Genomic DNA, 23,112 nt, shown 5'->3' with positions numbered 1-23,112 from the left:
ATTTGAACTAACTACGTTATGAATTGCATCCATACATCAGCAGCCTTTTAACTGCGTTAGTGTTACAATTGCAAGGGAATGAACGTCTTAAAGTGACAGGCACTCAATTAGACCTATACACTACTGAACTTTATTGAATGCTACCTCTGACTAAGAATGCATTACTTTGCACTTGTATAGTCTTTTATTTTGGAATTCTAAGAGCAATAAACATAAATTGCAATGTTAAGGAATTCATGTTTTTTTCATTCAGATATATAAATCAACATGTATAAATTGCTATTAGTCAATCGTTTATCCCAGCCCTAGTATCATAGCTTCTTTAGCCTACTTTATTTCAGTCCATTTCATAATGCATTTAATTTTTGTGGGAACTACATGTAATTTGCAAAAAGCAGCAGGCCAATAGAACAAGAATCCCTTCTCAAGCTTATATGGCAACAGTGGGTTTCCTGTTCAAAGTGAGGACATAGATTTCAGAAAAGAGCCCTTCCAACTCCCCTCCCCAGCAGCTCTTTCTATGGTCTATCTGACTTCCAAGGTCACTCAGTCCATAAAAGCTGCCGTATAGATTCAAAAAACAGCCGCAGCTCAAACGCACAAGCACGCACATATTTCCAATGAGCCATTTCTGCAATTTGGAAGCTTGGCTCGTCTGAATGGGAGCCGGTTCAGCCAAACGTCAATCCTCTTACATCATGAGACTTAAAGGAGAAGTTCAGTATTGTTCAACTTAAGGACTATCTTTAGATGATAATGAGTCTAAAGTTTTATTTGGGATGAAAACATTGTCAATCAGTGAAGTTCTGAATACAATTGGAATATGCATTTGCAAAAGGACTGTTACTACAGTCAGTGCATTACTTTACAATTATTTTACCCCATTTCGTTAGAAGAAAGCCAGTACAAGTTGCCTACCGAACTCTGGTTCTTTTGCATCCATTGACAGTAGCTTGCACTGCATTAGGTAATTAACTTGTAGAAAGTAAGTAAGAGTAAGGTAAGGTAAGGTAATGCACTAACTACACAAACAGTCCTTTTTATACCTTTTCTTTACAGTTACAAAAGAAAACAATACTTCAGTATTTATATAGTATATGACATGGTTGTGGTCCCAAACATGAATTCATTTAAAAATAGACGCTTGATTGAAAGACTACAGAACTTCCCCTTTAACACTTTATTCTTCCCTCTCAGGCATATGCCCTCAAGGAAGAAATCTTCTGTGTGTGTGTGTGTGTGTGTGTGTACTGTACGTATGTGCGTGTCTAAAACAACACTAGTGTTACCTTTGGCCAACACTAGCACTGAACTTTAGCGTATCAAGGTAGCATAAAGGAAACAAAGGTAAATGAAAACAAACTTGATAAAGTGAAAAAAATGAGAAAAAAGGGGGACAGGCCAGTTCTCAATAAAAAAAAGACACTCTACCACGCTGGATTCCTAATTTTGAACACTCACCGCTGTCCTCGCGAATGCACAAATGTAATTACATGTGGAGGAGAAATAAGTCTAGCAGCAGAAGTGGCTGAGGGGGAGGGGGGTGCAAAAAGAGGTCAAAGCTCCAGAGCAATTCAAAGCTGGCCTACATCTGAAGCTCAGTAATTACAATGAGAGAATGACGGACACTGAGGCACAGGAGACAGCCTCACTCCAGTTAGGAAGAGAAAGACAGAAGGAGAAAGACAGAAGGAGATAGGAAGACAAGGATGTAGACACTGACTAAGAGAGGGACAGATGCTGAGCAGTTGGTGATAGATAGTACATGTGTGACATGTTGACAAATAACTGAGCGTGACTTCATCCACCATGGAGGCCAGAACAGTGAAGGTAATGTTCATCATTTCTTAAGGGATCAGAACCAGTAACTTTTCAGCTCCATGTTGAGCCAAGCAGTGGAGTGGACATGCAACAATTTCTCCAAAGGAACCTGGGGGCTGTAGCTGATGCCCACTTCTTCACTGGCCCTCACTGGTACTGTATCTGTAACATCTACAAACACCAGGGGAGGCAGGAAGTGAAGTTTTTCATGCAGCTTGACACCATTGTCAGGGTCTTTTGAAAGCTCTGATGCATCATGCTGTTTTTTGTTGAATTATCTGCTGCAAAAATGTTCTGCTGTCTAAGGGTGGCCAAGGACAGAGAAGTGGTCAGGGGATGCACGGGATGTGGGTCAGGCTGAGAATGAGATTTGCGGAAGCTTTTGACAGTAAAGATTATGGAGATTATCAACTCAGTGGCCAGAGTTCTATGGAGCCAGAAAGGAAATTGGGTATATTTCCCACTTGCAGGCCTTTTCAAGGAGACTGTGTGGAGGAAGGGCCTCCATTTGGCTCAGTTTGGCTGCCCTCCGTATCCAAGACACTCAACAATGGCGGCCGGCGCTTCGCCTCTCAGCGCTGCCTGCCCCCTCCGACTGCATCCAGGGCACTGACTGGGAGGCCTCTTCTACCGTCTGTGATCGTCAGCCCTCCCACATGCTTCTCTCTCTACTCCTCCTCCTTCTCTGCTCTTCTCTCCCCTCCTGCGCTGAAATGCCTGATTCATTGTAGCCCTGTCAGCTCGGTCAGCATCACAGTCAGACCTCCCACGATCAGTCTTTCTCTGCCCCCAGTAGAGCTGTCCATTGTCAGAGCTACTAAATTACCAAGCTTCGGCGACCGCTCGAGTGGCACCCGGGCTGCAAAGAAGCAGTCATATGACCAGCCGTCCACACCAGCCAGACCACTTCACGCTCACACAAATGAAGTAAAACGGCAAAATGAGGAGCAAGACTTTCACTCTCCCGGGCATTTCATCTCAACTGCAACTGTTATGGTAAATTATGAAAGACCAAATGTTACACGGGGAAGGAATAACAGGCTTTTCACAGTTTCACCGCCCTGAAGCATTAAATGCTGACAATTTCACTTCAACTTCAGGGGAAAGGTCCCTGGATACAAAGTACACCTACAACTAAACACTGCCCATATTTTATAAATCGCCTTTACTGTCTCTATTGTACAGTGGAGTTTTTTACTAGTATATTAAAAAGTATATTACTTTTTCTGCTGTAAGTGCATGTTGTGTGGGATGTCTGTATGCTACTGAGACCTTGAATTTCCCCTTGGGGATCAATCTAAACTATCTATCTATCTATCTATCTATCTATCTATCTTTCCAATCCATTTAAATCTAACAGTAGCCTTAAGCCCCCTAACAGGTTTCGTTTGAGGCTCATCTGTGAGGATAAGGACATAGAGAGAAATGTGTGACATTCAGACAATAACAGGCTGACCGTCAGGCTGACCGTGACCGGCTGGTCAGGATGCTGATTGTTAAAAAATGGAAACTGAACCCTGGCCCAGTCCAAATTAGGAAAAAAACCACAGAACACAGGGGCAACTACTCCACCACAAGAAACCCTATATAACAGGACTCTGTAGGAGACAAAAGGGTGTGAGAACAGAGGGAGGAGAGAGAGAGAAAGAGGTTGGGTTCACTTACTTTCCCCTCCAGGAGTGCTTGGTGGTGTAGAAACAGGCCAGGTCTTTGTTGTCTTTGAGGACGTTCATCTTTTGGCACGGCCTGGGAGCAGAGTACAAGGTCAGGGTGAGAAGGCGCAGTAAGACGACATGAAATATGACACACTTCCTGGACATAGGAAACTGACATTAAAAATTCAGACTCAGCAAGAAAAGGGGAAAGCAAAAGCTACTATTCTCCACTTCACAGCATAATCTCACGAGCGCATAAAACAGAACTATGCCTTAGCCACTAGCTCTATCTCAATCCCTGCATTGTCTTGAACATATGCTGTTCGTCTTGAACATGGAATATGTGTGAAGTTCCATATCATCCTAAATAAATCAATACATTTATGTACTATTTAGCCTTGATGTCATGTATTCTCAACACTGAATGTATTCACTAATCGCTAGGTTACTGCACTGTAAAGGAATGAGGAGAATGCCTGACACACAGGAACAAATAAACCTAAAAGATCTCCATCAATTCAAACAAACTACCCACTCCACTGTAAGCAACTCAATTAAGTCAAGTTAGTAGGAAAACCCAAATTGCCTGGCGACAGCAGCATGCCCAGACATTCCTGAGCATGTGAGGGAGCTCATTGAATTATTTGGACCAAGAGTGCCGCTCACTTGGAGTACCCGGCTGTTCTCCATGAAAGCCAAATGTAGAGAGAGTGTAGCTAAATCGAGACTACGGATGGGCGATTAACCAAACGGTAGCGCAGGCTGGCCCCACACAGTCCCCAACAACCTTCCAACCTCTCAATTCACAAAACCAAAAATAACGTGCCCAACACACCTCACACACTCAAGACACATTTTGCACCTCGGCCCCAAATCCCTTTCCTCAGACACTGCTCAAAAGATGATGCGGCCAACATGGCAACCTGCCATATTGGTTGCAATGTAAACAAACATCAACGAGACTCCATTATGTGGAGAAAGCTTATTTCCCCAACGCCAAATCGGCCCATCCGCCATCCACATCAAATTGACTGATCTCATTATTCATTTCTGAAGCATCTACGCTCCACGCTGCCAAAGCTTGTAGGTGAAGGAATTCAATCTATTGCATTTGCATCAGGTGCATGTATAATTACCATTTCGTCAATAGCAGAGACTGATAACCCAAGGGCTGCTTCATGGCTGGAAGTTTTGAGCTACCAAGTATGCTGTGGTCTTGTGAAGTGAAATGACTGCTATTTGAATGTGTCGTTTAGCAAATCTCAGAACGTGTTTTGGGGTAAATCTCACTCATGAGGCATTTTGGCTCAGTGCAACTATGGCGCCGTGCCACAAAGAGAGTGTGGAGGAGAAAGAGTGGAAACGCCATGTGAACACTTCTCTGCTGAGGAGAAATAGCCACATGTGACTGAAAAAGCTTTCTAGAGATTTTCAGTTGGGTTTGCTTGCAAGGCAGGTTATCCAAAAACCTCCTTAACCCAAGTCAAATTGAAACACTGCACCACTGACATTGAAAAGACACAGAAGGGGGGGGGGGGGGGGGTGCATCATGAAAAAAGACAAAGTGAAACGGAGAGCAAACAGGAATGAGATGGAAAGAAATGAAAGAAGGAAAAAAAGAGCGACACGACAGCAGAACAGGGTGAATTCCAGAGCCAGGGGTGAGAGAGGGGAGAAAAGAGGGAAGAGGTGAGGCCATGGATAGGGCGACACCTCTTCAGTCTCGGAGGGGTGATAATCTGACAGGAGCGGTGTGCGCACGCTTGAGGCTGAGGCTGAAGCTGAGGCAGAGGCTTCGTCAGCGTTCTGCAGCACCGCTGGAAACGCCTGACTCCACTCTTCCTTCCTCCGCCAAACGAACAAGCAGATGGGAGCCCCTGCCCACAACACTCCCTGGCTGTAGTAGTGCTAGGGGTTCAGGCGCACTGCCCGATCCCACTAGCCATGACTGGAGGAGGAGAAATGCCTGAGGATGTCAATTATGTTCGATGTCAATCATCTGAATGCACACTTCTTTTTCTTACAGTGAGGGCTTGTTCATATGTCAACCCTGATCTTAGATGCATGCTTGTTAATAATTGTTGAGAAATTGAGAAGTGCATAATATGAAATATTGAAGGATTTTTGCTTTCACTGTTGCCACATTTGACAGCAGATAGAGTCTATGCCCCAACTACTGTCAACAACGGTCTTTCACCGCCACAATTTTACTCTGAGGTAAATTACAGTCTCACTGTGGGGGAGAAAAAAACTCAGCACACAACAGGGTATAGGCTACTGTAATGGACACATAACTCATTCTGATGCCATAGAGACTCGGGCACTCCACCTCATTATGGAGCTCAGAGCAGTGAAGGCCGAAGGAGGAGAAGAGCAGGGAGAAGAATGGCCGATGGTTGAGGAGACAAAAAATGCAAGAGACCATGTGAGAAAAAAGGGAGTGAAACTGAGACGGTGAGGGAGAAAGAGCATGTGAGAACACTAGGAAAGAAAGAAGGGGACAAAAATGGAGGGAAAAAGAAACATCAAAAAAGAGAAAAAGGGGTAAACAATGGGGTGTATGTCAGGGAGTTGGAGAGAGAGAGAGAGAGAGAGAGGGGGGGGGGGGGGGGGGGGGGGGGGGTTCCCACAACTGCAATCATTCCAGGATGTGACCATGTAATTGGCTCTCTCTTTGCATGGATCAATAGTGGCTGACACACAAGACCTCTCTGACAGGCCAGGACTCTGAGCTGACCTCTCCTCACTTATCCATCTAGGCTGCCCACTCGCTACTCACAGGCATTGTGCACAAGACAGGTAAGCCTGCAATACATGTACTGGCCTGTTTCTACATTCATCTCACTTTTCCATCCAAATCTACTATTCTATCTGCTTCCGTCTAGAACTGAGTACTGTAAAACCAGAAAAGTGAAAGTGTAAATCAATAATGTTCAGACTCAGAGGCAACACTACTTCACTTCAGACCAAAGGGCCAATTGAAGTAGATGTTTATTAATGTCTACAATGAGGGAAGGAAGACCATCTCTGACAATATTGGAGTCATTCAAACAGACATTCCATACAAGACATAATCTGATGAAAGTGATGCATTTACTACTTGCTCACCACCCTGGTTTCAGAAGATACCATGCACCACAAAGCCAAAGTAATTTACACACTATAAATAATATTGTTATAAAAACATTGGCAACACTGGCAGGGACACTCACACACCTTGTAATGAATGACAGCAGCATAACATGGTATAACACAATCTGTTTTTCAAAGGATTTCTTTTCTTAATAATTTTACACACTACAAAGGGGAAATACAAGCCATACAGGCGGGTCTTATGTAACACGTGGTTGAATAAACATGCAGCAGTAAGTAAAAAAAAAAAGCAATTCTACTGAGTATTCTCAGTGTGGGTGTGTTGAATGGGTGAGTTGAAGAGAACGCTCGGCCTAAATCAAAGTATTCCCAGTTTTGCGTCTAAAGGCAACGGTAACGTCCATGTGTCATGTGACAGCATCGTGTTTCTAAGGTGGGGCGAAGGTAAAGGGCACACATACACATAGATAATAAAACCTAGAATAACGCCTCTACAACCCGTCCTAAATTATAATAAAGCACTGAATTGAACTAACTTCGTTAAATAAAAATAAATACTCTCTTAAAACATGGGAATATACTAGACATATTGTTTAGGTTTTCCTAGAACCATACGATCCAAATCACCAGTTGCCTAAGCCCAATTCAGCTAATTTTCACCACAATTTAAATGCCATGAAGCACCCTCTCCAATGGAGAATCGAATCCGATCACTTTGCTTCGAAAAACGAAAAAGTTGGTTTGCAAGGATGGATGATTCCTGCAAGAGCAACGTTACTGCAACTGAGAGATAGAGGTAGCATATAGCGCAGGAGGTTGTTCTGTACTCTGAAAATGTACTGATTTACATTAACTTAAATTACATGTTTCTATTACAATGCTACCACGGCTGCAGAGACTTCGGTAGTAAGCACATCATTATAGGAGGGCGCTGTCGCCTTCTGTCACTAACTTGATTAGTAACACCGTCTCTCGATAACAGCAAGCTGCTTCCAGCAGGCAAATGATGGTTGCTGACGTAAAATATTCATCGATAGCGAAGAGTTAGCTTATTCAAACAAATATTCAGATAACAATATCCAGATTAAAAAAGGTGACGCTGTAAAGGCACAGCCAAAACGTGTCAAACTCTGACGTCAAAAGAAGTTAACGTTAGCTAAAACGCATCCTGATTCTTAGCCACATCTGAGTAGTGGTATCGATCGGTAACATAACTGATATCAAGCAAATTAATTACTCAACTGGTGTAGGCTACTCCTGTTACACAAACAGAATCTTTGCCAGATGCAATGGCGATTAATTTCATCACACCCAGTTTGATGATGCGGCGACAAGCCATCCATTTTAGCTAACGTTATCCCAATAGCAGGCTAGGTTAGGTTCATTAAGCAAGCGGCCCAACTTTGAAAAAAAGTCTTAGTAAGGCGTGACAAGCTCGAAGGGAAAAGTAACTGTGGTTTGGCACAGAAATGCTGTGTTTTAGTCTTTCAGAAGTAACTTGATGTACAAATTATGTTACGCACTGTCTTGGTGTTTATGGCTAACGGATGACTGCCTGAGAGGGTGGCTAAACGTTGATGCTAGCTCTAGTTGCTTAGGCTAGCTGACTGGATTCATTGCAACCAGTCGAGGAATTTCAAATGAAGGTAGGCTACAATGCAAAGAAGACAGTTGAAGCCAGAATGTAATTTTACCTGGATGATCGGTTTCAGAAGCAAATGTATTCCGTCCCTTAACCCCCCACCCTCCAATGTGCGTTGTTGCTTGTGTTTTGTTTTCCCAAATCGATGCTGTGGCTGATCAACTGCGCTACCCTCAGTCAGAAACTCAGGACGCTGCCATCTTCGTTCTGCTTCAAGTGCAAGAGAGCGCAGGCGCAGAGTACTAACCTGTCATGGGTCTATCAGCTGATTGGATAGCCAGGAAGCAACCCGACGTCTAGGGCTAGTGTCTGTGTGGTCGTGGATTTGTAGTTAAGATAGAAGTGCTAACCCTCAAAATATATTTATTAGTCAATGAGTGTATTTTCTTTCGGAAAATGTAGGCTACCAAATTTCTCCAAACGACTAAGCGACCTGTTAAAACAGTCAGAGATAGCCTACTGAATTAAATGAGAGGTTAAAAGTAATGGTTAGCCTAATTGCTCGACTTTAATGTTGTGCAACTGGAACAATCTGTACCCTACTTTTTATGTTTAGCCTATTACAAAATATGCATTAAACAACACTCAGACTGAGTTTATTTGTATAAGTAGGCTTAGGCTACTACTTCTAGGCCTATTGACATTTCAATCAGTTTGCTCTACTCATGAAATGCAACCGCTGTCTGACACTAGCAAAAAGCCTGGCCGCTCAGTTTTCATTAAGCTCTTTTCTGAGAGGGTTGAAGGTTAGTAATCAAGGATCTTTGCTCTTTTGTAGGTCTACTAGCTTCCCCCAAAGGCGTAATGTTGGACTGAAACATTGAGGGCTAGGTCTGCTTTATTTGTAAAACTGGGACGTCTAGGATTGTGAAATATGCATGTAAAAAGCCTAGAAGCAGATGGGCCTAGTTTACCACTATTAAATACGCTTCACTTCATATTGGATTTACATATTAAATCCAAAAGATCCATATTTTTATCGTTTAAGTCCTTTAGTCCGTTTGTTTCTTTTTTTTTCACAGTTCAAATGATTTATTTGTGTAATGCCATGCTTCCAGATGCACCAAACACAAATAAGCAACATAATATCATAACCTCGCTGCCAACGTTCTAAAAGTCTGTCTGACATCTCTTTTGCTCACACGGCTTTTTTGCTGTTCACCCCTTGTCACACTTCACACTTAACTTGAACACGTGAATCAAGAAAACAACTCATAAATCAAGCCTGTTATTTTTCCATCATCAAAATCTTACTGAATGTGACACCCTACATGAAAATGGTAAATTACTTAATATCTACAACCCCTTTTTTAAAGAAAAAAACAAACACACTCTTATCACTCTGCACCTGGATCTTATCCAAATATAGTAAATGTATTTATACTCACTGCGACTGAAGGTAAAGGGGAAACATATTGGCCTATATATTGTGGACTGCAGACGGAGTGATATGAAGAGGAATAGCACAGCGCGGTCACGCTATGAAGCATCTGATCTAGGGGGGGTCAAACATGCGCTGCCCGTTAGCCTAATTGAGTTAACATAGGCCTACACTTGAGAAAAGACTTGTGTTCATGCTTCCCAAGGGATGCGCTGAAAACAAAACAGACATTGACTCAACTTCACTCTCCCACTCATGAGTGAAAAAAGACAAGCGTGACATATTCTGAACTTTTTTCTTTTCTTTACATGAAATCAAAAGGGTAGAGTCTGTAATGGAACTCATATCAAAGCAAACAGCTTGTTTTTGTTCCTAACTAGATCATTTAAACGTGAACAATTGGTGTGCGTCTACCACAAAAACACTAGAGGCCTACACATACGGTAGGCCTACCAAGTGCAAATCTGGAAATTGTAGCCTAGGCCTAGTGCTCTTTTCTGAAACGAAAGCCAAATAAATCTAGAGCAGATCAATTTAACTTATTTTTTAGTTCAGCTCGGTAGAGCAGGCCTGCAATCCACAGTTTCTACCATAGTACAATGCAGCTCAATCAATGATTGTATCTTCTCAATTGTATAGTGCGCAGCTCTGCGACACATCCTCTGAGCCACGTAGGCCCACACCTCGGGCATAGCAAATCCAGCTGGGGCAAATCATAGACGGGTCAAATCCCTGTAAGTTGGTTGGTAACGCAATGACGCTAATTCCGTTTCCAAGCACACTCCATCCATCTCAAAAAGAGGAGGAATTTCCAGTTAGCTCGGAGTGGGCTAACATCTAGTTTTAGTGCTAATACAATCAGGAGGGTGTTGTATGCCTCCACTGCTAGTCACTTTACAACGAACATTTTGCAGTGTACGTTAACGTTAGAAACTCCTTGGTTACACGAGTGCTTAGAGTAGAAAACATAATGGTAAGTAGCTTAGCTGGCTAGCCAGTCTCTGCATGTAACGTTAACGTATTGTCATAGTTGATGGTTGGCTACAGTAAGATTAGTCAAAATAGCGTTGAACTGTTACCCTTAAAGTCACTTTAAACGATAAATGAAAATGATGCTAGATGTAGGCGACTGTGGGTGATGTTAATAAAAAACAGGATGTTACAATGTGCTGTGCGGGATGAGGTTATGGGATATACTGTTTCTCCAACAAGCTATGTTATTTTGTAACTAGCGAGGGATAGCTAAAACGCATTGTAAAGCATTTAACGTTACTCTATCCTTAACAGTAATGTTTCCCAGCCTGCTAAATTATTTAGTAGAAGTTTACATGTCAACAGTGTTTCAATTTGACGCAAGCGCTAGCAATCCGAGTTTACATCTGTCAGCAGATGTAGCAGTGCTCTATTGGACTATGATGATACAATCGTGTTGTGCAAGTAGTTCAGACTGTTCAGACAAAGCAGGCTTACAAACAAACACTATTTAACTGAAGTAACCCACGTCTGTTTGATTCCACATGTTGCTTTTGAAACCCAGTAAACACTATCGAAGCTGGAATGGCATGGCTACTTATTTTTTGTATAAACTACAGCATTAAGCTGTATGTTCTTTACATATTTAACTAAAAGAGAAATGCGTCCAGTCCGCCGATATCCAGTGTCACAAATAACTAAATAAGACTTAGCCTACACTTGAATGCGATGCAGTTCTCAAACAACCTAAACACCTTGAAATGTGACTAGGGTGCCCTCTGCAGTTCATAGAAGAACATAGCTTTGTATTATGCATTTTTTTTTTCGGTTGAGCTTTTTGTTGTTATCTCAGTGCATATATTATGTGGTATGTTTGGTATGGGTTATTGATACAAAACAATGTGGATTTGTACTTTTTGCTGACCTGTAGATTCTAGAGGAGCATTCCCATTTTTCTGTCATTATTACAGGGTGATTTTGGTTTCAATGAGCATCACCAGAATGAAGTTGTCAACTATATGCGCTTTGCCCGTGCCAAGAGGACCTTGAGACTCAAGACCATTGATTCCTGCTTTCAAGATCTGAAAGACAGTCGGTTAGCTGCTACCTCCTTAACATTAATGTGTTTCCAGCATACAGGTGTTTCCGTGTGCAATCTTTTATCTGTCTTGAAGTCTTACAAATTCAGCCCCACTTCCCAGAACCCTAAAATCCCCCACCCTCAATCATTCTCTAACCCCCTAAGCCCCTAAGCCCCTGCCCTCTCCTCAGCAATCATCTCCTCTCCTCACCTCTCCTCTCCCTGAAGGCTGGTGGAGGACACATTCACAGTGGACGAGGTGACTGAAATGCTGGACGGTCTGCAGATGGTGGTGCGTGGGGAGGTGGACACGGAGCTGCTGAACATGGCCCACACCAATGTGCTGCTGCTGCGCCAGCTCTTCTCCCAGGCTGAGAAGTTCTACCTTCGGCTGCAGAGTGACATCTCCGAGCTGGAGAACAGGTCAGTAATACAGGGAAGTCCCGCTTGGAGAGGTCATGACTTAAGCACCCAGATTGTAAGAGCCATGTCAACAGAATGCACAGGTCCGTGCATGGTGTGCATTGTGTATATTTCATCATCAGCATGGGCTCTGAGCTCAGCACTAAGTTTTTGTGCAACATGGGCAGTATACACGGACCTGCAACTAAAGATTATTTTCATCGATTAGTCTGTCGATTATTTTCTTCTTGATTAATTGATTAGTCCTAAAATGTCTTGTTTTGTCCACACACCAAACATATTTATTTAACTGTAATAGAGGAGTAACTAACACTGAAAATATTTAAGTTTAAGAAGAGAGTTTTGAGCAATTTTCCATGGGGGGGCGCTGTGGCACAACTGGTTACAGCCACCATACAGGTCTCTCCCACTCACTTCCTGTCACTCTCTGCACTCCTGTTAGATTAAAGCCATAAAAAGCCCATATGGGCTTTTTATGGCTTTAATATGTATGTATATATATATATATATATATATATATATATATACACACAGGTGCTGGTCATATAATTAGAATATCATCAAAAAGTTGGTTTATGTCAGTAATTTCACTCAAAAAGTGAAATTCATTCATTACACACAGACTGATATATTTCAAATATTTATTTCTTTTAATTTTGATGATTATAACTGACAACTAAAAAAAACCCAAATACAAAAAAGATTTTTTAGAAATGTTGGCCAATTAAAAAGTATGAACATAAAAAGTATGAGCATGTACAGCACTCAATACTTAGTTGGGACTCCTTTTGCCTGAATTACTGCAGCAATGCGGCGTGGCATGGAGTCGATCAGTCTGTGGCACTGCTCAAGTGTTATGAGAGCCCAGGTTGCTCTGATAGTGGCCTTCAGCTCTTCTGCATTGTTGGGTCTGGTGTATCGCATCTTCCTCTTCACAATACCCCATAGATTTTCTATAGGGTTAAGGTCAGGCGAGTTTGCTGGCCATTTAAAAACAGGGATACCATGGTCCTTAAACCATGTACTGGTAGCTTTGGCACTGTGTGCAGGTGCCAAGTCCTGTTGGAAAATGAAATCTGCATCTCCATAAAGTTGGTCAGCAGCAGGAAGCATGAAGTGCTCTAAAACTTCCTGGTAAACGGCTGTGTTGACCTTGGACCTCAGAAAACACAGTGGACCAACACCAGCAGATGGCACGGCACCTCAAACCATCACTGACTGTGGAAATTTTACACTGGACTTCAAGCTATGTGGATTCTGTGCCTCTCCTCTCTTCCTCCAGACTCTGGGACCTTGATTTCCAAAGGAAATGCTAAATTTACTTTCATCAGAGAACATAACTTTGGACCACTCAGCAGCAGTCCAGTCCTTTTTGTCTTTAGCCCAGGCGAGATCCTTTTGACGTTGTCTCTTGTTCAAGAGTGGCTTGACACAAGGAATGTGGCAGCTGAAACTCATGTCTTGCATATTTCTGTGTGTGGTGGTTCTTGAAGCACTGACTCCAGCTGCAGTCCAGTCTTTGTGAATCTCCCCCCTATTTTTGTTTCACAATGGTCGTCTTTTGGACAACTGTCAAAGTCAGCAGTCTTCCCCATGATTGTGTAGACAGAACTAGACTGAGAGACCATTTAAAGGCCTTTGCAGGTGTTTTGAGTTAATTAGCTAATTAGAGTGTGGCACCAGGTGTCTTCAATATTGAACCTTTTCACAATATTCTAATTTTCTGAGATACTGAATTTGGGGTTTTCATTAGATGTCAGTTATAGTCATCAAAATTAAAAGAAATAAACACTTAAAATACATCAGTCTGTGTGAAGTGAATGTATACATTATACAAGTTTCACTTTTTGAATGGAATTACTAAAATAAATAAACTTTTCCATGATTTTAATTATATGACAAGCATATATATATATATATATATATATATATATATATATAATATATATATACCCAGACAGCAAAATGAGTTTGGCAGATAGCGGACCGCTGGTGGTATGCCACTTGTGGTCCGCCATTGGACCACCATCTCTTTAAATTTAACTTGTCATGAATATTAAGAAAAGTTTATAAAAGGATATATGGAGTATAACTGAACAAATGAAAAAGATTTTAGGCAATTTGTCTGCAACCCGCCAGTGGACCGCCGGAGAACCGAACCTTGCTAGCGGACCATATACAGAATTACTGGCACCTCTAAAGTTCACTAAAAAGAGGAATATAAAATCACCTTTTGGAAAGTTAATAAAATAGCCCCACATCATCACATACCCATACATACACCATACCTAGAGATTGGCATGGTTTTATTTTCTATGCTCATTGAGCTCAATGTAAATCAAACCAGCTAATGGGATAACTGAAATAAAACCATGCCAATAACACTCGGTAACACTTTACTTGACAGTATCGACATAAGAGTGACATGACACTGTCATGACACATGAACCCTAACCCTAATCCTACACCTAACCCTAATCCTAACCCTAACTTGTTATGACAAAAAACGAATATCACTTAATAACAGAATGTTATGTCATAAACGTTTATGACTTGCTTATGACACGTTCATGACAGTGTCATGTCACTCTTATGTCGATACTGTCAAGTAAAGTGTAAACGTACATTCCATGTTTTAACATCTACCCTATAGAAAAGAGAAAAAGACCGCTTCAACCAGGGTTTTCTGCTCCCACTTGTTTTTGTTTTTATTTTTATTTTTCCGTGACGTTTCGGGTAATCAGGGAGATAGAAAAGACTATCTGGTCGTTTGTTTGTCCTGCTCCCAGGTCAGACATTTGGATGTGCGGACTTTAAAACTTACTCTTTTAACATCTACCCTAACAGTACAGTTTTTGGTGCAGGCTTCAGGCATTCTGGGTGATCAAACACTAGAAAGCATCATTAAGAGCAAAGTGTATCAATGAGCGTATAGAAAGACTTTTTGTTAATTGAGAAACACAGTAAAACAACAAAGTTTATATTGATGTGTGAAATTTGCTAACCACATAGCTATATAGAACATCGATCAGAAAATGGCAATGAACATATTCAAAGCTGTAAGCATCTAAGATGCATTGAAACTCATGGACTCTTTCAACAAACATATAACAATAATAGAAGTTATAATTAACTAGTCAAGAGAGTGTGGTCACTTAAAAATGTGTTAGTTTTATATACATATAGATATCAAGGCGATGCGATGAGTGGCCTGGAAACCTTGAAATAAAACTGAAAGAATATAAAAAAGATTCCGAGACAGTGGCTTGTGGTGTAATTGAGTGTGCGTGAAGTGTGAATTACGCTTCATAGCTTTAGCAGGCAGCAATACACATGCACAGATGCACATCGGGGCAGCCGTGGCCCACTGGTTAGCACTCTGGACTTGTAACCGGAGGGTTGCCGGTTCGAGCCCCGACCAGTGGGCTGCGGCTGAAGTGTCCTTGAGCAAGGCACCTAACCCCTCACTGCTCCCCGAGCGCCGCCATTGTAGCAGGCAGCTCACTGCGCCGGGATTAGTGTGTGCTTCACCTCACTGTGTGTTCACTGTGTGCTGTTTGTGTTTCACTAATTCACTGATTGGGTTAAATGCAGAGACCAAATTTCCCTCACGGGATCAAAAAAGTATATATACTTATATATACTTATACATTTTAATCTGTGTGTTCACAGAGAATAAAACAATTAGAGACCCGTTGATAAAATGAGAGTTTATGTCACGTTTTTGCAAATAATAGGTAATAAGGAATGTGAAGTAGGTGTTGCTACAGAGGACTAAGTACTCATGCAACACATTGTGATGGAGTGATTGACCTCATGCACAGAGAAATGTGTCCACATTAGTAAGACACGGAAGCAAGACACTTTGGAGACACCAATGTGCACGTACAGTATGCATTGTTTTGGGCTGTACCAGGGTCACTGCTTTCAGTTAGTCTGTCCCACACACCAGCCAAGCATGTGGGCGCACATTAAACATTATGCTTAAATGTTAATGGTGGATTTAAAGGAGTTTTGACATAGTTTTGAGTATTTGAGTTAAGAGTTATAGTTTTTATAAGTACCCACCACCACAGTACAGGTTATTTCTGTTATGTAGAAATTTAGAAATCATGTTTATTCTGCATTTTAAGTACTAGTGCAGTGCCCGTTCAAACATGCTATTCCTGTAGCCCAATTACATGCCTGTAGGTAGGCCTGCTTTGAAAATAGAATAGGGAAAAAAATATGGAAAATAGAATAGGGCTTCTAGGTCAGCAGACCTAGAAGCCCTAGAGGATGTCTGCACCTTCAGGAGATCTGCTATGTACAGTGGGGCCAGACCATGTAAAGATTTAAAAACAAATAAAAGAACTTTAAAATGTATTCTAAAACGGACAGGGAGCCAGTGAATGGCAAGCATGCAAGCACTGGTGTAATATGCTCACACCTTCGTGTTTTGGTTAGAAGGCGGGCTGCAGTGTTCTGAACAAGTTGAAGGCGGGATAAAGAGGAACAGCTAATGCCCACATATAGGGCGTTGCAGTAATCTAGGCGGGAAGAAATAAAAGCATGAATAGCCATCTCAAACAATTTGACAACAGCTAGTTCTGGAGTAGGCAATTCAACTAGCCCGGTTGTGCAGTCGGCACCCGCTTCCTTATTTGGGTTTTGGGTTGCCAGGTTTTAGCCTACGACAAAATTGTTGAAATTGAAAGTAAGTGATCGTGTATGTCTGGCAACCTGGAAGTTGTCAGACTAACAGAAAAAATGAATGGATCAATGGTTTTAAAATGAAGTTTGATGGCCATGCAAATTACTGAAGTTTTCCGGGAGAAAAAAAACAAAACGGGAGGGTGCTGGGAACCTGGGCCTTGAAATACGGGAGAAAACCGGGAAAAACGGGAGTGTTGACAGGAATGGTAAGGTTTGGGGCCCAAATGAAAAGACATAAAAAACTGTTTTAAAATGCCCACTGTCACATATAATGGACTTTAATATCATAAAAATGAATCATCGTCAATCCTTTTGCTTTCTTTTCTTTCCCTTCAGTTTAGAGAAAATGACCATAGCACGTTTAACAGTCCCAACTGCTTATTCCAAATGTTGTGTTTGTGCAACTGAAGCACACGACTCTGTACGAGCTCCGTCTGCATGGCATCACTGAAAAGCGACGCTGTTTTGATTCGGTCAAAGTCAACACCAACGTCTTCCCTGTACACCTCAGAGGTGAAACGACCTCGGGTGAAAAGGTCAACTCATGGCTCCTCTCATGCAGCAGCCCACATGCTGTCTGATGTTACAGTGTGAGAGAGTTTGTGCCGCCCACTGATCCTTTGCATGTGGTTCAAAAGAAGAAAAGCTAATGCAACTGCACAGAACCAACTGCACAGACCACCACATATTTCAACTCGATTTCTTTTTTTCTTATGTCTCATCAGGGGAGGGTTTTGTGGCTTAATCAGAATAACTTGCATTTTCCATTTCCCTTGTGTCAACTTGTTGTCGAACAGCTCTGTTCGGGTGTGCACAAGTTTCTAAATTTATAACTTTCATTATGTGTGTCCTTGCATTTACTAACAATAGTAGCATAGTAGAAGTCAATAAAAATAATGTTGTCAGAGATGGCGATGAATCATTATTACTATACATGTTGTAGTTAATGCCTGTCTCCATTAAATACCCACAAACCTTCCTTTGAGTGGTTATGTTTGTGTAGCACTACCAGTGGAAAGGTTTTGTTTCAATAAGTGCTGAAACTTATTGTTCAGTTTTGTTTCAGCATTATAACCACAAAACTCCTATAAAGTTAGCGTCCCCTCTGGCTCAGAGGCCATACTTAACCTGTTCATAAATCACATGCACATACACACAAACACACACACACACACACACACACACACACACACACACACGGCATCTAACTGGATGGATCTCAACATGTTAAATGGGAGATGGAGCATTCCTTGTAGACACTGCATAAAACGTATTACAGAAGGCTGGCTCTTCAAGTTGTTATGAATGGTAATGTTACTCAGGGCTTAAAGTGTTCAGGCACTGTGCCAGTACGTTTAAAATAGGATGTTGAAATACAGTATATGACGTCCTCATAAATGTCTGAGAGTTTCAGGCACAGAAATATTCATTGCTTTAAGTCCTGATTACCAAATTACCAAAAGTTTGGGCCAGTAAACGTCTTAAGAACGATTTGGTGTTCAGAGGTTTTCCCACTTGTGAGATATGGGGTACAGAGATGATATGGTAAATTTGTCTCATTCACAGAGGTATACTGTAGTGATGTGAGAAAACTGGTTTAAGATCGTTTTGATAATCTGAGGTGAGATAGCCGTTGCATTTGATCGTATCCCCACTGTGCATCATGACACTTTGTGTTATCTGTTCAAAATAATCTCGGGCGGGAAATTATTTATGACACTTTTGCTTCTCTGCTAAGAGCAGTATAGAAAAAAAATCAACAGAACCAGCAACATCGGTATCCCCATGGCAGTAAAAGAACCAGCAACGGCCCAATCCCCACCGTGCTGCTCACAAGCCCGCACTGAACCTTGTGTGACCTTGAAAGGTAACGATGGGAACGAAAGAGAAGAAACGACTTCAAACCAAAACAACAACAAAAAAAGAAGAATCTCAAAGAAGAAGATCAAAACCAAATGATAGCAGGCAGGCAACGGCTTTTCTGCTCCTGCCTTTTGACAGCTGCCACCACTGCTGCCGCTGCACCTTGTTATCACGTATCTCTGTGCAGAAACAAGCAGAAGTACACACACTCGAGACCACCACCCCTTTCCCAACACAGGGAGGTGTTTTGGTCGGCCATGCTTTGATGAGGCAGGGAAAACGCCCTCAACACAGGGGATAGTACACTCTGCGGCCTTCTTTAACCACACACACACACACGCGCGCACACACACATTTTGTGAATACAAAGTACACACACACAGATGCATGTTTTTGTTGTTTACCACAGATTATGTGTACGTGTTAAACTGCTTCCACTGTGGAAACGGGGAGGTGTAGTATTTTTCTCATGAAATGAACCGTAACGGCCATGTGCAGGCGAGGCCGTGTGTAGGCCCCCTCCCCCAGCCTCCGGCTTCCTTCCCTTCCCAGCCCCCACCTTCAGAATGGCTGCTGTCCTTGAGGCCTTAGAAAGTCGCACCTGTTCATGTATGAGTGATTGCTCTCTTTCTTTCTCTTTATCTCTCTCCGATTTCTTTTACTCCCTGGCCTGCACAGATGATGCTTTGAACGATGTAATGGTTGGATAACTTTCCATGAAAAAGACAATGTGTTCAGTTTGTTCCCTTTCTACATCTACATCTCATAGTCTGACTGTTGGTTTGATTTACAAAAATTCCAGAAGAAGAAAAAAACAAAGTTCAATGTAAACATGTTGACTATGTATTTTACCTTCACTTCATTATCTAGTGTTGACCTTTTGTAATTGTCTCTTCCCCTTTTCAATCCCCACATTATGTTTTACTTTATAGGGACCTTCTAGAACAAGTTGCTGAGTTTGAGAAGGCAGATTTCAAATCTGGCAGTAAGGTAAGTCACTGAAACTCAGAGATGAGAATAAGTACATTTGCCCTTGTCTGTGGTGCATCCTTCATAATAGTATAATTTCCACTTATACACTCATATGAAAATGAAAAGTGAAATAAGACCATAAATGATACTTAGTTCTGGGTGTGACTTCTGTGGTTATTCATGCTGTCACGTAAACTAGTGCAGCTTCCACTTCAGCATTTGATCAAATGCTAGTATAGGCTCAATTATTCTCAGAGATCAACCCTATGTGGACATTATGGCATGAACATCATCATTGTGGATCTATCCTACATTATTAACCAATGAGCACAAACCAATCTGCCTTATTGTTATACAAACCAGGAGATCAACAGACCAAAGTTAGCCCCACTAAATGAAGGTGGAGTGTCAGAACTGCTGAACAAGGTAACTTTTATTTAATCTGCGTGACTGTAATGCACATGTTGTTTTTGTCAATTATTACATACTGAGTTACAGCAAAACTAGTGTAATACTCGTATAATCTGAACAAAAGTAGCATAATATGAATCATTTACTACTTGTCCAGGAAATTGGAAGACTCCAGGAGGAGAACGACAAGCTGAAAGCCAGATTGCGAACTCTAGAGTCTCAGGTACGTAGGATGTGTGAGAATTCATGCCTTCCTCATTTCGAAAGATCATTTTGAAATGTGAGCTAGACGTGCCAGAAAACTGCGTGGGCAAAGACTGACAGATAAAAGCATGGTTGAAGTCCAGGCTGTGCAGCTGTGGTCTGATTCCAGCTAGAGAGACCTGCTTAGAGGATCACACCCTGAATGATGAAATGGAGGGAAATGGATCCCTCCGTGGTGGTTGAATAGGTGGTTGATAGGTTGTTGGAATGGATAGATTGAAGGAAGGAAGGATGCTTTCATGGGTGGACGTGTGGGTCAGGGACAGATGATAAATGTATTGATCTACAAGAAAAACAGGGTTGGGAATGACATTTTCTGTGCGAAGATTCTGATGATCTCTGAGCTCCCTCCATTCTCTATTGTTTGTTACAGGCTACGAGTGCTCTGGATGAGCGGTCCAAGGCGGAGAGAGCCTTGAAAGATCTGCAGGTGACCCAGGGGGAACAGCAGGTAAAAACATGCACACACACACACAGCATTTCACACCTAACAGTGTCTGACTTCATGAGGTCGATGTGTGGACAGGAAGTAATTGTTGTTTGATACTGTGCTCGTCGTCTTCACCTGCAAACCCCCCCCCCCACTCACACACACACCACCAAAGTATGCTGTGCAGTCGCAGGAAATTAGCAGCCTGGAGGACACTGTGGCCTCCCTGCAGGCCGAGTTTCAGAAATCTCTGAGTGCCAAGGAGGCCTCTCAGCGGGACCTGCAGGAGAACCTGGTGTCGGCCAAGCATGACCTGCTGCGTGTGCAGGACCAACTGGCTCTGGCTGAGAAGGTGAGGTGCTCTCTGCATGCACAAACTCACACAAGCACATGAACACACTTACAGGTTAGACATACAGTGTGATTTACCGTAAACGCACCCACCATAGAGTTTCTACCATTTTATACCACCATTCTGGTGTGAGGACATTATTGTCCGAGCCGATGTGAACAGACTTCTTGTAATTTGTAAGTTGCCACAGCTGATAATGTGTGTTTGTTGTCTGTCTGTTTGTTTGTTTGTTTGTTTGTTTTTGCCGGGTTAGGAGCTGGACAGAAAGTTCCAGGAGACGGCAGCATACCGCAACATGAAAGAGATTCTGTCCAAGAAAAATGATCAAATTAAAGACCTACGGCGGCGCCTACAGAAGTGAGTAAAGCAACAGAGCCAAGCAAGAATCTTTGCTCTTCTTCACACTCACATGTTAATCCGATTTTGGTTTGAATACCTTGGCTTAATGAAGATGTAGAGTTCCCTTGCCCTGTCTTTAATGAAATCTGTTATATTCCTGTTTCTCTGTCCAGGTACGAATCAGATGACTGAACAGGTACCAGTCAAGACTCCAAGAAGGGACAGACATCTCTTCATGAAAACTACAAGTTACTTGTTTGTGGAGTTTGACTCCAAAACTCAAAACTCAGTTGACTTTGGGCTTTGGGCTATGAGAAGAAGGAAAAAAAGGGCTTTTTAACAATGACATGCAATTGAAAAGGAACTCAATTGCTGAAATATCTGAATATGTATACGCTTTCTAAGAACAATGCAGCTCATCAATCACAATCCTGCCTATAACAAGAGCAGCTTTCTCTGGTGAAAGGAGCCTCTGTAGATGTTCACCTCTTTTAGACCCTTGCAACCAGGTGTAGTGAAGACGTAGATGAAGGTGGAGGAAAAGGCACCGTTTTCGCTTACAGACACACTATTTTATTTGTACTTTTGTTGACGATGCAGACACCACGTCTTACCTTTCTGTGAATCTCTGCAATGTCTGCGGAAGTTTTTTTTTTTTAATTCTAGCTGAAAAGCACTTTGCAAGCACTATCATGCCAGTTGGGGAGGGAGGGTATTTTGAAGGGCTCTGCCCTTCCACACCCCAAGATTTAATATGCCTGAGTGGGAACATAGTAGCCTCAAGCCCCATTTGACATAGGGAACATATTTCTGTGACATAGTCATTTATTGTCTCTTACTAGCCTTTACTCTAATGTTCTGTATCTCCACAGAAAAGCAGTTTTATCATTCCATGTTTTTTTTTTCTGATTTAACATGCTCACTTGTTTAAATGGCTATTGGTAGCTGTGTAGCTATTTTCACTCTTGGCCAAAGATGACTTTCCGTGTGTCAGTTCTAGGCTGTGCTGGGGTGTGAGATTTCACACATGTGGAAGAGAAATTGACTTGTTTTTAGTTTCCTCTCAGTCATCAACAGAAAGGGAGGGGGCGGTCATGCTTGTTTCCCTTGTTAACCCCTTTTCACAGATGTATGAGCACTCTTTTCAGAGATTCATTGATCTGTAAAGAATAGATTGTAATGAATGATTGGATTCCCTCTACTGTCATTATCTATATATGTTGTACGTTTCATGTTCAGTATCATGTTGCATGTTGCAGTGGTGATATTTTGGATGTAAATGTAATGGAAAGTCAGTGGTGCTTAATCGTTGGTTGTGGGGTCTCTGAAACAGACAAACTCACTGTCACAGTCTCCAGGCTTAAAGCAAAGACTTAAAAGTTCTCGAGAATCCTGCAACACTTGTGGTGTGTGTGCACAATTAGCGTAGCTGAGCAATGAGCATGCATCTCAAGCTATGTTCTCAGAAAAGACCTGTTAATGCTGTTTAGTAAAGCCACACAGGTCAAGCCACAAGTAATTTTAGATCATTTGCCTTAGGTGAATTTAATTTAGTTACAGAGAGACATTTGAGTTTTTGCCTTCTCTATAGGCCTTTATCACGGCAGCCGAAGTAGGAAGTGAACAGCCCTGTTCCTGTGTGAGCACAGGTGTTTCTAATTAAGTGTCAGATTCGGCCACAGTTACTTCAACCAGAGGCCTCGTTAATGTTTTTAGGA

At 42.0% G+C, this 23,112-nt stretch overlaps 2 protein-coding genes across 9 annotated transcripts in view; one reads left to right on the top strand and one right to left on the bottom strand.

Annotated features, from left to right (window-relative positions):
- The window catches only part of LOC121688377 (dnaJ homolog subfamily C member 13), a 50,211-nt gene extending 38,335 nt beyond the window's left edge, over positions 1–11,876 (bottom strand). For 4 of the 7 annotated variants that reach the window (XM_042067909.1, XM_042067911.1, XM_042067912.1 and 1 more), the window contains exons 1-2: positions 4,613–4,634; positions 3,487–3,567 (exon numbers count right to left, since the gene is read on the bottom strand). In XM_042067909.1, coding sequence (XP_041923843.1) covers positions 3,487–3,554 — 68 coding nt within the window. In that variant the 5' untranslated portion in view covers positions 3,555–3,567; positions 4,613–4,634. Of the gene's footprint in view, positions 1–3,486; positions 3,568–4,612; positions 4,635–8,263; positions 8,442–9,599; positions 10,092–11,856 lie in introns of those variants that run through there. The other 3 variants (XM_042067915.1, XM_042067910.1, XM_042067914.1) reach the window with 3 other exon arrangements.
- Positions 10,353–22,586, top strand: LOC121688385 (leucine zipper transcription factor-like protein 1). 2 transcript variants are annotated; one of them, XM_042067941.1, is made up of 10 exons: positions 10,353–10,565; positions 11,536–11,660; positions 11,874–12,068; positions 19,559–19,616; positions 19,962–20,024; positions 20,167–20,232; positions 20,647–20,724; positions 20,891–21,055; positions 21,309–21,412; positions 21,568–22,586. In XM_042067941.1, exons 1-10 carry the CDS (start codon positions 10,563–10,565, stop codon positions 21,584–21,586), a joined length of 876 nt encoding a protein of 291 aa, XP_041923875.1. In that variant the 5' UTR covers positions 10,353–10,562; the 3' UTR covers positions 21,587–22,586. The 2 variants fall into 2 exon arrangements, with proteins under 2 accessions (XP_041923875.1, XP_041923874.1); XM_042067940.1 differs by having other exon boundaries at positions 10,356–10,565; positions 20,879–21,055.
- Positions 22,587–23,112: the final 526 nt, after the last annotated feature.

The sequence above is a fragment of the Alosa sapidissima genome, chromosome 17 (assembly GCF_018492685.1).
Source record: "Alosa sapidissima isolate fAloSap1 chromosome 17, fAloSap1.pri, whole genome shotgun sequence".
Classification (NCBI taxonomy): domain Eukaryota; kingdom Metazoa; phylum Chordata; class Actinopteri; order Clupeiformes; family Clupeidae; genus Alosa; species Alosa sapidissima.
Note: the sequence above shows the minus strand (reverse complement) of the source record. Positions and strands in the feature narration are given on the sequence as shown.